A 15,409-nucleotide genomic window follows, 5' to 3' on the forward strand; every position below is an offset into this window, starting at 1 on the left:
GTTTCGGGATATTTTTCTTTTCTTTTTTTTTTTTTGTGATCGAACCATAATATTTCGTTGTTTTGATCCTCTATTTTACGATTGAACATACCTATATTATGTACTATATAAATATGTATTTTTTAATTGATTAAATTCATTTATTTTCACCAGTCACGAATGCTCAAGTTTGACAGACAGCTTTTGCAGATAATTAATAAACTTATCTTATTATTGGTTGTGTAATATATATACATATAATTAACAATGAATTCCGTATTACAGCGACTTATTAGAAACATGATGTTACGAATATTTGAACAATGGCTTACATAATATACGTATCGCATAAGATATAAATATAATAATCTATGCATATTCTATTATAGGTAGAGGCAGATCACCTGCAGTATCGCAGTGCACAGCAGTGTACTAATATAACATTGTTAAACATGGTAAATCGTATTTCAGCACTATTATAATAGTAAAATCAGTTACGATAGTGAATAGATTATTGAAAATACTCAATAGCTAGAGATTATGAATCAAATTTTCAGATATGTGATGTGGTGATCGATATTTTGATAACCTAACGCATGTGAATATCGCTGGTAAATTTATTGTCCTGCAAAAATATATGTTAACTCCACCAGTACTAAATTAATGTAAAGTGCATACAATATTAGTGTAATGAACAATTAATAAATTTAATAAAATAATTAGTTACTAGTTACAACGACCAAATGCATTCAATAGCACTAATAACACATTGTACATATTATACTATGTGTCTATTATAATATTATATTTATCATGTATGTATGCATGTCTGAATATTTCTAAGCAATTGTATAAAAAGGACTTATAGATATATCTAATTAATCTATGGTACTAAAAGAAGTATGAGAATTGAGTTGAAAAAGCAATAAAGATTATTGCATAACATTGTATTATAAAAAAAAAATATGTATTAAGAGACTTGAAAATGGGAAATAAACGAATCAAATGGCTTAAAAAAAAAAATCACAGACAAAAAAACGAAAAAATCTGATTCTGTTTTTCATCACACTTTAGAACCAACATTAACGATGTAACATCAAAGGATAAGTATTGGACGAAAAAAACGAAAATCGGATTTGATGAAAACTAATAGCGTAACTCGTCACACATTCTGCTAAGCCGCGCAGAAGATAGTTATTGTTGTGCATGGTTGCAGTTAAATACGTCTTCTTGTTTTTGAAAATTTCGTTGCCCAGCGTGACTGCAGTGGAAAACCGAAATGCATCCACGCCTGTTTTTCACACCCTAAAAAAATGATGTCGGGCGGCCTCGGCGCGATGATCACAGCGGATCGTTCGTCGATCGTCATACGGACGACCGTCATTCGGAGACCGTCGTGGAGGTGGGGCACTCGTCGATGACGTTTATCGAACACTCGCTGCCGGCATCGGACGTGTCCTGTAGCTCATCGGTCGTAGTCGTGGACGACACCCGACTTCCGGGTTCGTGTTGCAGGTACGCTGCCACTACCGGTCCGTACTCGTAACAGTAGTATGGGGCAGCGCCGGAAGCGGCAACGGCTCCCGGAGGAAAGTGATGTAACCCGGTGCCGAAAGTGGGCTGGTGGTGCAAGTAACCGACCGAAGCGTGTTCAGCACCTCCACGGTGGAGGCGTTGGTGGTGCACGTGGCTTCGGTGCTGATGCAGTTGCTGTTGCAACAGTTGCTGCATTCGGTAGTCGCCACTAGCTGCGGCCGCTGCCGCCGCTGCAGCAGCCGCCGCCACGGCCACTGCACCCTGGGCCGCGTGTCTGGACGACTGACGGTGATAAGCCTCGGACGACATCTGGTGAACGGCTTCTTTGGGACACTCGTCGTCGCGGACCAGTACTTTGACCGCCACTCGTTTAGCGGGCGAACTACCTCCACCACCTCCGCCGCCACCGGACGGCACTTGCAGCTGTTTGCGCTTGGTCTTGTACCGCCTGTTCTGGAACCATATCTTTACCTGAGTTTCGGTCAGCTTCAACGAATGGGCCAAGTCGGCACGTTCCGGGCCCGACAGGTAACGCTGCTGGTTGAACCGCCGTTCCAACTCGAACACCTTCGACAGAGAGTAAAAATCATGTTGAATTATTATTATATGATAATTTTGTAGGTACAGGCTGCGAATCATTCAGCCTCAGAGTCCAGAAGCCAGACTATAGTTAAATAAATAGTTATACTTCACTGTTGCTAAATAGTTTTATTTTGTATTATTTTAGATGAGTGCTATATTATAGCGAAACATGAATTTTTCATGGAACCTATTTCTACTCCTGGTCATAATTTTACAAGATTTGTCTAAACTTTAAGTTCTTATTTAAAATAGTAAAATTACTTATTCGATATTCCTTATTTTAAAATTATGCGAGCCTCAAGTTTTCGCGTTTGGACGTTTGTATACCTAGGTATACAGTACTGACCTGGGTGTGGGAGAAAGCTGCTCTAGACCGTTTTTTGCGTTGTTGTATGTGCAGTGGTCTCTCACTATGAGTCCGTAGGAATCTTGACAATGCACTCCGGTGGTCCCCAGTCCGATTAAATATAAAGTCCCCATTACCCAAAAGTTCGATTCTTCTCCTGTATTCGATATCGTGGAACTTAAGATCATCTGAAACACGTAAATAAACTATAAATATATCATGTTCAACGAAGTTCTGGCAAACACATAGATGGTACCTATAATGTTAACCTAAGGTCGGTTTGAATAGACGGTTAACCATACTAATCAAAACACATTAACCATATCTAACCCAAACCTAACCTAACTAGGTTAGCCGCATTCTTTCCTTACAAATACTAATTAACTAATGTAATATCTGCTTTAAGGTTATATATAGCACCAACCTCTGATGTGAAGTACTACTGGTAAAACAAAAAAAAAATAATAATTGTTGTGCTGCAATTTGCTTAGAGTTTGATTTTTGAGTATACATCATGGAAATTATTGTTAAAATCTTTCCGAAATCGTTATTAACAGGATCAAATACAAAAATATTCAATTGAAAAAAGTGATAATATCATTCTGACACCCATCGATTGCCAAATTAGGATTTACTTGTGTTAACAAATTTATACAACATAGCTTGAAATTGTTTCACTAAATCGGTGATTTGTTTCATAATTTGGACAGTTTGGTGACTGGTGAGTTTATCGGTTTTTTTGTCTTTTTAAATGTTATGGAACATATTTCCGTTCACATTGTACCAGTCCAGGACTCGTAAGCTGAATGGAAAAATTCTACAGCTATAATACGATATTTTATCAAAATACACCAAAAATATAGTCTTTTTGGTATGTTTCAAATTTGAACCCTCATAATATTTCCGGAACCTAATGAGTTAAAACAATTTAGCCAACCTGAGTCAGGGTGGAAACGCGTCCACTAATGGATAGTAGTAGAAGTGTAATTTGATATCATGTTGTTAAAATCATAACGTGGAAAAAAGACAGTACTAACTCCATCCCTAACGTAATAACTAATAAACCATCACACCCCTATTTATACAAAACACATAAATACACAATATAATCTAATGTAAATTAATCAAGCTATAATTCAACTTTAAAAGCATATTTAAACAAATTACCCCTTAAATCCCCATAATACTGTTATTAGTTTTACTTTTACTTTTTTATCGACCCTCTAGTTTGAATCCAAAATTACGTATATCTGAACAAATATAGTTTTAAACTAAAATATAGGTATGTATTATATATTTTTCATGAAAACGATGGGTAAAATTTACAGATTTTACAAGAAAATGATCGCATTTATAATGCAATACCACGATACTACAGAATTTTGAGGATAATAAATAATATATTGCATTATATAATATATACTAAAGTTGATAGTACTTTTTTGATTAAAACAAAATAATTGTTTAAGTGACTAATTTTTGTTGATATTAAAAATCCAATGATAAAAATCAAACATTACTTGTGTAATTTCTTTGTTTAGGTAAGTTGAAGGGGATATTCTGATGACATATAATTAAATAATATACTATTAAATCATTTTTGTTCCTTCGCGTATTAGAAGAATTCGTATTTCCTGTGTGTGATCACTGCATAAACGCATATCGTGTGTTTTTAAAATCCTAGTCGGAAGCTGCAGTAGTCATAATATAATAATCAGTCACTCAATTAAAATATTTGATGTTACTTGAAATTATTATTACAAGAGTAGTGGGTATAATATAACGGGTGGACTATACATCATTGAGTGGCGGTGAAAAATGTTATTGTTTGAGACTCGAAAACACCTCGGACACGCTATATATGATATCATCGCGGGTAAATGCACAATATGGGCACGCATTCTCATAATATTATTTAATAGTAACCATTGTATAGTTATAATATGAACTTTCGCAGCTGAGACTGTCGGGGTGGTAAGTACGTCTAAAAGTGTCGTCGGCCTCCCGTCAGGTGCATTGGCCATAATATGCACACGACAATATTATGACAACAATGACATAACGGTTTGCCGGTTTGCGTACCCATTACAATAATATATAACTTATGCACGTTTATATAATAGGTATCATAACTGCGGTATAACGGCGGCGGCGGCGGTCGTACAAGCCCGTGCCCAGCGTCGGCTAATAGCGTTAAAAGGTTTTTATTATTTTTCGCCGCTTCCCCGTGTGATATATTATATTATATAAGAAATGACAACAATAATAATATTATAATATGGGTAATGTAAACGACGTGACGTGACACTTGCACCACTTGTACAGGACCCGTGCTTTTACCTTGACACGCGCCCAGCACGCGCCGTTTCTCTTTTTCCTTCTCGCATTTATAATGATAATAATATAATACGCCGTCGCCATCGTGTCGTGTAGCTCGGCTAATGGACGGTACGGGTGCCTATAACCTATATATTATACACCTCCTAAAACTATTACAATAAACACAGTCATTGTACTAGTCGGTTTTGTTCTTCGAGCACTAGACCAGATAGTACTGCAACCATTAAGTCCCGATAAAAAATATAATATTATTTTGACATGTACTATAGGCGCTTGGTGTTTTTTTCGTTGACTGCAGTTTACCGGACCCAAAAACTTCCGCTGCACTTGATTGGCCAGTAATAATAGTACGAGTACAACTGTAAATAGCTGCAATAAACGTATAGGTAGGTATTCAAAGGGATATCGGTTTTGTCGCTGGGCTCGACGATTTTCCGGTACATGATTTCCCGTCGACGAGACAACTGTCGACATTTATGATGAGAAATAAGCACATTTAACTAAAATATGTTACACTATAATGATGTTAAAAAATTACAATGCAATATAATATTATTATATCCGGTCAACTATTATTATAGTATTGCAACCAGATAAAGACGTCGTGAGTATACTTTGAATCATAGTTTTTATTTTTATCCGAAGCATCTTTTTGTACTCCGATTGAGCGCGATATTTTCAAATAATTTAGACGTGCACCCAATGGAGTCAATAATAATATAGATATACCTATGGAGTTTTGATTTATTTCGAGACGATACTGTTCAAAGCGGAAGTCGTACCACCATTATATGTGTGGATAAACAATTTTAAATCAACGCGTATGTACAGTTGAAACTTTAAAATCGCTATTGGATCAAAAAAACAAAAAATTATAAATTATTAGGCATATATAATATAATTAACACGAAACGAGCGATTATTTATCGACGCGGAGGTCACTTATTCTCTACAGCTCTGGATCCCGTGATATCATATACTTATTCTTTGTAATTGATTCGAGCTGTCACGGCGGACGGTAATCAGATATATATATATATATAAACACTGCACACACACCTACATATTATTATTATATATATTATACGATGCGTGTATATAATACTTTAGCGGCGGCGAGGAGGTGGCGAGGCTGTAGCTTGCGGGTTGTCGGAAGAGCACTCACCGCGAGGCTCCTGTTAATGCATCGCACTTGACTTCCAAACAAAACGCTGGCGTATACATAATATATATATATATATATATCAAACAGTCTGGTTCGTATGTATAATAATAATAATAATAATAATAATAGTAATAATAATACGTGATCCGTTTGTTTGCTCGTCTCGCGGACGGGCTCTGCCGCAGCCGTCACCGTTTGTTTACCTATACGGGACATAAAATAATAATATATTATATTATCAATCGACCCCGTGACCCACCGCCACCGCCGCCGTACTATACAGCCTCTGCGGGAACCACTGCAACCTGCACCCAGAGGGGTGAGCTCGCGCGCGTTCAAGTGGATAATCACGGGCGCGAGCTGTCAGACAGATTCGATCGGAAGAGTTTCCACAGACCGAACGAGAGTGAAGTAATATAATATGACGGAGCCGGCGAGACCGTTGGATTTGACCGTGGGGGAAGGGGGGGGAAGTGTACGAGGGAGAAAAAACTAAACTATATTATCGTCATTTATACATACCGTTATTATATAATGCGTATATATTGCCATTGATCTTATTTTATTAATATTATGTATTTAATACAGTCATCGTATAATAAATAAGTGGCGCTTTAAACCCCCCTCGGAGCGGCAACCAAGATCGTGATTCACGCGGTATTCTCACGATTAATTTCGTTTCTCGATTGTTTAATGGGTATATTATGTCCGTGTTTAATAAAATATTGTTAAATCGTCTGCTACTGCTGCCGCTGCTGCTGCTGCTGCTGCTCCAACAGAGGCGTCTCTGTATTTATGTTATCATCGTTTTAAAAATGAGTATACTTCAAAACCCCTCTGGTCCATTATGATTGTTTTTGACCGTCTCGCGTAACGCAGACAAATACTTAACAGCAGTAATGTGATTAAAATAAAACTATATATATATCTTGAGTATGTAAACATGTATATATATATTATATTATAATATTATTATATGTAACATTTCACATTACTATACATCATAATTTATACACACAGAATAAATGTCCCTGTAATGTAGGAATATTCCTCACCTACAGAAAATCTAGATAGATACAATTGCATAGTAAGTGATAACAATACGATTCACAAACAACGGAAGAATTGCGGTGTTAAAGTACCTGCACTAGAGTTAAATGTCCGTCGACTTCAGAAATTATGCTTCACTTACAAATTTAAGTAAAATATAATTTAGGAGACGAAATACGGAGTTCCATTCACAAGAAATAAAACTGAACTCTTGGTAACAATCTACTTTATGATTTCAGTGAAATCGACAATAACAAACTAGGGTGGATTTTTATATTTTATTGCATCTTTTAAACTTGAAAATAATAAACATACGCATTCAAATTTTAATTTAATTATCGTGAAATAAACGATACAAAGTAAGCAGTGACCCGTAGTGATAAAAAACTTCTATTAAAATGAGAACTCCCATTGTTTACTGGATAATTAAAAGTTGTCATAATACCTACCTCTCAAAATCAAAACTCGAATGAGTAGTTTTTGAGTTACTTAACTTTATACATGGTAGTGCTGGGTTTGTAATAATATATAATGGGAGCAATGATAGTTAAAACATTGTAGTAATTTATATTAATCTATCAATGTTTATAATTTATAAAAATGGTCCAAGTATAATAAATACTTTCTCCGATATCACATCTGTGTTATACTATTGTAAAACCATTTTTAAGGACTATTATCCTTAATACAAATATTTAAATCATATTGTAAACTACTTATTCGAATTTTGAATTAGATACATTAACATTATTCACTAAATAATTTACAGTAAACAGGGGGATGAGGGTTCCCACTTTGAAAAATAAAAGTGTTTTACTGCAGGACAATCCTTAAGTCTAAAAATCGGAATTTTGATGAATTCATAGTTCAATGAAAACATGGGGTGAGCGTGGTCGGTGAATCACCCTGCTGTATTTGTTATAATTCATGAGTACTACATAATATAGCCATATACGAGTAGGTAGCTTTTTATTTTGGCATACTGATTTTCGGTAATTTCTAAGTACTAACATATACTACCTACCGCATTATATGAGATATTATACAATTATACGATGCACGTTGATAATGTAAAAGTCTTTAAAATAACTACAAAACTGTGTACAATATTTCCAAGTGTCGTAGGTTAAGTGTGGACAAAGAACTTTCGTTTTAAAGTGTTGATTTATTATGAAAATAAACTATTTATATACTTATGTCTTATACCAAACGCATTATTAGTGATGCACATTTATTATATATGTTTATGAATTCCATTAAATGAACAAACGTTTTAATTCTGTTTATTTATTCTTAAATTGAGAATTATGTTTACATTAAAACATGAACGTTTTAATTTTCCCTCTCTTTCAGTAAAACGTTAAGACTCAACAGTCAGTGTGCACAATAATATGATAAATAAATTAGTTATATTATACATTCTCTAACATATACATTAAATAAGATGAATCAATCAACAATTATATGGGTATTAGTTAAATGGCAAATGAGTCTATTAAAATCAAATCATGTGGTTAACACTAAAATAGGACGGAGAGAGTAACAAATAACAACAAAACAAAATTTTATTCATTTTAATATTTTTAATATTTTTCTAACCACTATCCTTCAGATATGAATATACCTAATATAATTTCAGTCATACTTTTAACCAAAAGACATCGGGTCTTGTTCCTACGAGGCAGACATCTTTTTTCCACGTCATTTTTTGTAACAAGGGATGGATTTCTAATTGTGAAACGGTGTGCTAAGCACCAGCATACATAATATATTAAGACTGACCTATTTTAAATATACTGATTTCTAAAGTTATGAAATAATAGTATAGTTAAATAATATTTTTGTGAATTTAATAGTTCTAGATTCAATATTTCTTGAACATTTTTCCAGTTTTCAAAAATTGAAAAATGAAAATAGACCGAAGTCAAGAAAAAATTGTTCCCTGAAAGTGTTTTTGCCCTGGTTGTTGAATTTTCTGATTTTTATAGTCCCCCTCGTTCAAGTAAGCGAGACGACAAGCTCAACGAAACTGACAAGTATTCAATATCGTAGGTAGTCAATAGAACAAACATTAATGATATCTTATGATAACGCTGCAGAATGCACTGTGCAGCTTATGATATTTTACGAAGAAAATAAATATGATTTGTATGCAATTAGAGCCTGATGTAACGAGGTGCTTGGCCCCAGTCACTAATGTGAGCTACGGTCGAGCATCGTCCGGCTTCGTTAGCTCTCAGATGGGTGACCACCCGGGATCAAAGTGACCCTACATACATATGTGTTTAAACCCAACCTTAATCATCCTATAAAATACAAATGGCCATAGTTTCTGATGCTTATTCAATAATAATAATAATAAATTGTATGCATTATTACAGTAAGTATTTTGGTAATTATATTGAAATCTAAACAAAAGAATTGTACATTTTTTAACAATAAAGAAATTATTATTAATTTATTATCATTTAGATAGTAGATACATCTAAATTTAAATAGAAACAAACGTTTTCTGAGTTAATAAGCTATAAGTACCAGAGTCTACTGGTATAAGGATAATAATCTTACATAAAATATAAAAATGTATATTTAATGTTTACTATAGAACCAACCTTGTTTGACACTTAAACAATTTTCCCAATTATAAAATGCTGATAATATGTTAAGAGGATGTCACCCCAGTATTTGTTTTCCTATCAACCTACACTCAACAAAGACAAAACGCATTCATGTAAAATCATTTGGTATGATTTTTCAGTAATCTTAGAATGGTCACTTATAATAAAAAATATAGAGAGTAATATTTTTAATGATTTGAAACATCGGTTATTTACTATATACTATACTTTTATTTGACCCTAAAAACTCTTATCATTTTTTTAGAAGGTTTGAATAGATATAAAATATTTTGTTGAGACAATATTTAGAAAAACTGATATGGAATATGCCCCCAAAAATAGTACTATTCATAATTTTTGTAACGGGCGATTTTGCTCTAAGGTAACTAAAAAGTTAAAACATAAAAAAAAAAAATTTTTGGGTGAATGTGTTTTGTTTGAACAATAGAGAGAAAAAAAAACAAACGATGCACTAATATCCTATTAATATTAATTTTTATAAGTTTTTAATTCATCATAGCTCTAGCACCTTTAAACGTATTTTCATGGACCATGAAGTTTCATAATTATAAACCACTAGGTTAGATTATTTATAAAGTTAGATAAGTAGTAAGATTACTAACTTAACTAACTTATTTATAAGGTTAGGGTAGATTTATTGAGATATTTAAAAAATTAATCTGCTTAAAAATTTACAGTATAAAAATGGTGTTACTCATTCAAAAGAAAGCGACGATTATATCGATACAGGATAGTCATTAAATATATAAAAAGTATGAGGGTTTAAAAATACTAATAAATTCATGGTGGATAACGCGAGATAAGTAAGATATTTTAGACTCACATTCTGAGCCATTAAAAAAAAATAGTTTATTCGACTTGATTGTAATAAATGTTGTAAATACTAGAACTTATTAGTATCTTAAAGTACGTTTTCATAAAATCTCAACTGCATTAATTAAAGATACATAATATAATATTATAATACGTCATAACAATACTTGTTCAGTGGGGTTAGTTGTCATCTTGAAGAATAACAGAACAAATAAATAAATATAATAATACATATACAAAGAGTCGGGAGTGATGTACATATTATTTTCTACGGATATCCTTTCGCGCGTCCTGTGAACTCGGATCACTGCAGCGGTCTCATAATATTCGCAACGATATAACATTATAATAACAGCCAAGAATATAACATTAAGCTGTTGTTATATATGAGCCTTACGTATATATATATTTTTGAATTATAGTTAAATATATAAGTATGATAATACCACATATATTAGAAAATTACCTAGAGGCAGGTCTACTCGACAGTATAATAATTTATCGTAACAATACTATGGGGGGACTTGCCTTTTTTGTTGGTGCATATTTTGTTGTTGTTGGTCATGTCCAGAGCTCCGTCAGTGCAGTTCTTGGCGCGACGTGCAGCAGGTGCCGCCGCGTCCACGTCTCCATCGCGGGCCACCCGGTCGTCGCTTTTCAGTATGTCCGCTATGGAAAACGGAGTGAGATTCTTGTCCTCGGTCATCCGTGCGGCCTCGCACGCGTGTCTCGGGTGCGGTGCAGACTGTGTCCGCCGATTTCGTAATAATATTATGTGCAACTGCAATGTCAGTATAATATATCGTGCAGTCTGCGTGCACTGTCAAAGTTTCTCGGTTTCGGTCACACTGCGGATATTGTCGTGCATGCGATAAAGAACAGTTACGGTGACGCGGTCGTCGTCTCAAGGTCGCGCTCGAGGAAAATCCTTCGCCGTTCGACGGAAATTCGTCCTGAACACTGCGGTTTGAGTATATACGTACCTATATAGACGGTGCGAGCGACCGTCGTGTCGTGCGGACGGCGTACGACCAACGGATGACGATCCAGCACGGTGTCCCGTCGTATATAATATAATATTGTATTATGAGCGCGTGTGCATACTTACGAGAGTGTGTCGTCGGCGAAGGGTCCGTCGCGGCGGGGTCGAGAAAGGGACCGGGCCGCCCGGCGACGGGCCAATGGCAACAGCGCACGCTGAACGCGCGCTCTAGACGCCCTCCGAGACCGCGGGACCGCCCGCCCAAAGTTTCGACTTACTCGGTGCGCACAGTGCACATTTTGTAAGTGTCGGACGCCTCGGTCGTCTCCAACTCAAAATCCTTCGCCGTCACATAAGCCGATATATTATATACGAGACGAGATACTGTGTATACCTACATAATGCATTATACATACATAGGTACTGTTGTATAGGTTTGCTCGCGAGAGCTGATATAAATACAACAATATGGTGTACCCTTTTTCACTCTCTTAAAATGTATATACCCGCAGCCTCGTATATATATATATCGTATTGTTTTGTCGTATTTAGAGTTGCGGGGTCGCTATGTTTTTCTAACGTCACGAAAGTATGCACTGCAGTCATAACCGTGTTGTAATAATAATATTACGTAGACTTATTTACCCATTGAATACTTACACGACGATAATAGTAGGTACCGCTGTTCTAGATTACATTTTATAATAAACGTGTTATAAAGGTCTAAAAATGAAAACTTCAAGCACGGTTTTTGGGATCGAACGATACTTGATGACGACGAAACGTACAAAAAATAATTTTTTTTTTTATTAAAAAATATATACATAACTTAAGTACAGGCTACGAATGTTTATTAGATTATATTGTTATATATTTTGGTGTGGAAAATATCCCGCATAACTTTCATAGAAACAAAAGTGCCTTAGAATCGTGTACTTATGATTGCTGTTAGTACTTATATGTTATACTGTTGAATAGTGGTGCTGCACAGTGATTGCAACTTCGATTTCAATTAAGGCAGAAGATACAAGAAAATTATTGAAAATTGTAATAGATGAACTCATCGAACTGTAAAAAAGACTCCGCAAAATTACGAGATCTATAATGGTCATAAGTAATCATACAAATTATTTATACTAACGGGATTACTGCAGTTTAATTGTTCAATTCCGTTGCTGAGTTATTATTTTTTTATGACGAAAACAGGTACCTTTAGAATTTTGGGGCATTTTAAATTCGTCCAAACATGTGCACCGTCAAGTGTTCGAACAACAGTTTTGGTTTATTAATTTTTCATTTAAATATCATACAATATACTCATCTGCAACTGTTGGGTGAAAAATAAAGCAATAATATGATATACATTGAACTATATAATTTTAAATGAGACGGACGTTTCCTAAAAAACAACTGTACATTATCTACACTCGGGTAAGAAATCCAATACACACACAAGGAGTACAACACAACACTAAATAAACAAATTCGTTTATACATACGTATATGTATGTATGTATATATATAATATACCGTTTATATAGTGAGTGTAATACGTATTATATATAATATGATCGTTTATACAATATTGAATATATCCTTACGGAAGAGTGCTGCGTGTGGGTTTCATTGATAATTTTATTAAAAATAATAAGAACCGTGCGGTGGCACAATAATAATAATGTAATACTATTATACGCAGCAACTATAATAATATATTATGATATCGTCAGCTTTATATTATGATATTATTTTATCATTTCGAAAAAGTCAAATTATAAAAATGAGTGACCACATTTTTTCCACAGACACATTTATATATTATATTATACAGAGTGGTCAACCAAGCATGCTCACCCTCATATTTTTCTTTAGCAATGCATTTGTTCAAATTTTGGAATTTTTATATATACTCGGACTTTATTTTCAAATTCTTGATTTTTTTTCTACCTACTTAAGGAGTATCCTGTGTCGAAATAAAAACTTCTGTTTTTCCAATAAAAACCGCCATTTTTAACTGGAAATTATTTGGTGGATATTTTTAAAAAATATTTTAATGTTCATTATTTAAAATTTAAATGAGTAGTTTCTTAATTATTAAACTGTGTATCAGGATATTACTATAATAGTCCTTAAAACTAGTTTTTTGAAAATATAAAATACACGTAAACATTGAATATAGTATAATATACTTAGTATTATACTTAGGCAATTTTTACAAATTATTTATATCGATGAATTAATAAGAATGACTAAAATTTTCGAATAACCATAGCATCCATAAGACCATTACTTATATGTCCACTACGTTTAATCCATAGAATACACATTTAAAGAACTCAAATACGAAATAAAATATAAAATACTCAAATACTCTAGTACGAATTTTGATGCTGATACCTATGTCAAAATTTTCAAAAAAAAATATCCACTGTATAGATTACAAATGAAAAGTAGATCTTAATTTGAAAAATAGAAGTTTGTAACGTCATAGGACTTTTTTTAAGTAGTACATACAAAAAAACCTCAAGAGTTTGAAAATATGGTTTTTGAAGCTTATTTAAATTCCAAAAATCTTTTTTTGAGAATTGCATAATTGAAGTAAATCGGGATTGATCATTTTTGATGAATCATCCTTTATGTACTGATAATATTATATTATGTACACACTTAAGTATACAAAATATACTTATTGTAGTATTGTACTAATAAAACAAAAAACAAAACCAAAAAAGTAAGAAAATCATTACACTTTTATCAAGACTCGAAAACTAGTAGGATTTTTGAATATTCATTTATTATTATTGTTATTTGGTCATTATATGTATGTATATTTTTAATTTTACATATTTTGTTAAATATGATATTATAATTCTCATAACATGTCGGGAAATAATTATACTGACAAATACTCAGTAAAATAATTTAATATTCCATTTTTTTTATAATTATAAATAAAATATTTTATTTTATTCAGATTTTGGATATGTTTTTTGAATTGATTATGAATATAATTTAATAAAGTAACCTATTCAAGGTGTTTACTCTTTAAGTATTCTGTATACCATAATTACCATAGGTGCAAAATCAATATCTCTTAAAAAGTTAAGAAACGAGACAAACTAATAACATACGATTATCTAGTACTCAATTTTTAAGATAAAATATTTAATTGAGTGAATCATTGTACAGGTGTTCGTAAAAGTGCACGATTATTATTATGAATATTTTATACTTAGTTATTTACTTTGTGGTACCTAATAGTATAGTGTCTTTAATTGTAGAATACATGTAGGTATTAAACATATTTTAAATCCTTCGATAAAGGTATTAATCAATAATTAGTAATGTTTATGACTAATAAATAAACACACTAGATGAAGTTAAATATTTTTACAAAAAATAATAGTTATTTTCTCTGACTATCGCAAACGACAAACACTGAAGTTTTAGGTATAGCAACACTACTTATAATAAATATTGGGTAGGTATAAAGTGGTTAAACATTAATTAGGTACATGATGCATTGAAAACCTAATCACACACTCTATATTAACAAATAATAACATTATATAGCTGTATCCCTACTTTACTCTCTTGGGTGCATAAAATAAAAACAAAATACATTTTGTATATTTATAGTATAAAAATCATTTGCTCGACTACCGTGTGTTTATCGTTTTATATAAAGGAGAGCGATTTAGTCGAAGGGTACTTTCAGTGTTCCACAGTTTCGATGAATATATGTTTACGTAAACAGTATACTGTTTCCCGCATAAACACAACACAATATAGATTCACTGAAGTTACACAAACCATGTACTTTTTACTATAACGATTTTTTTTTGTCTAAAAAAGTACCTATATGCCTACTTAAGTTTTCAATATCTCTTTTGAAATTCGTTAAAATTAGAACTATATTTTAATATGCTTGATCAAGTGCGTGAGTGCGCCGATTTACGTATACTTTTTTTATCTCA

General features: G+C 33.1%; 1 protein-coding gene across 1 annotated transcript; it reads right to left on the reverse strand.

Annotated features, from left to right (window-relative positions):
* On the reverse strand, window positions 1–11,578 carry LOC111038292 (homeobox protein zampogna-like). The gene is made up of 3 exons (XM_022321339.1): window positions 10,979–11,578; window positions 2,444–2,631; window positions 1–2,082 (listed from the first exon to the last, which is right to left on the reverse strand). Exons 1-3 carry the CDS (start codon window positions 11,154–11,156, stop codon window positions 1,360–1,362), a joined length of 1,089 nt encoding a protein of 362 aa, XP_022177031.1. The 5' UTR covers window positions 11,157–11,578; the 3' UTR covers window positions 1–1,359.
* Window positions 11,579–15,409: the final 3,831 nt, after the last annotated feature.

The sequence above is a fragment of the Myzus persicae genome, unplaced genomic scaffold, assembly GCF_001856785.1.
Source record: "Myzus persicae strain clone G006 unplaced genomic scaffold, MPER_G0061.0, whole genome shotgun sequence".
Taxonomy (NCBI): Eukaryota; Metazoa; Arthropoda; class Insecta; order Hemiptera; family Aphididae; genus Myzus; species Myzus persicae.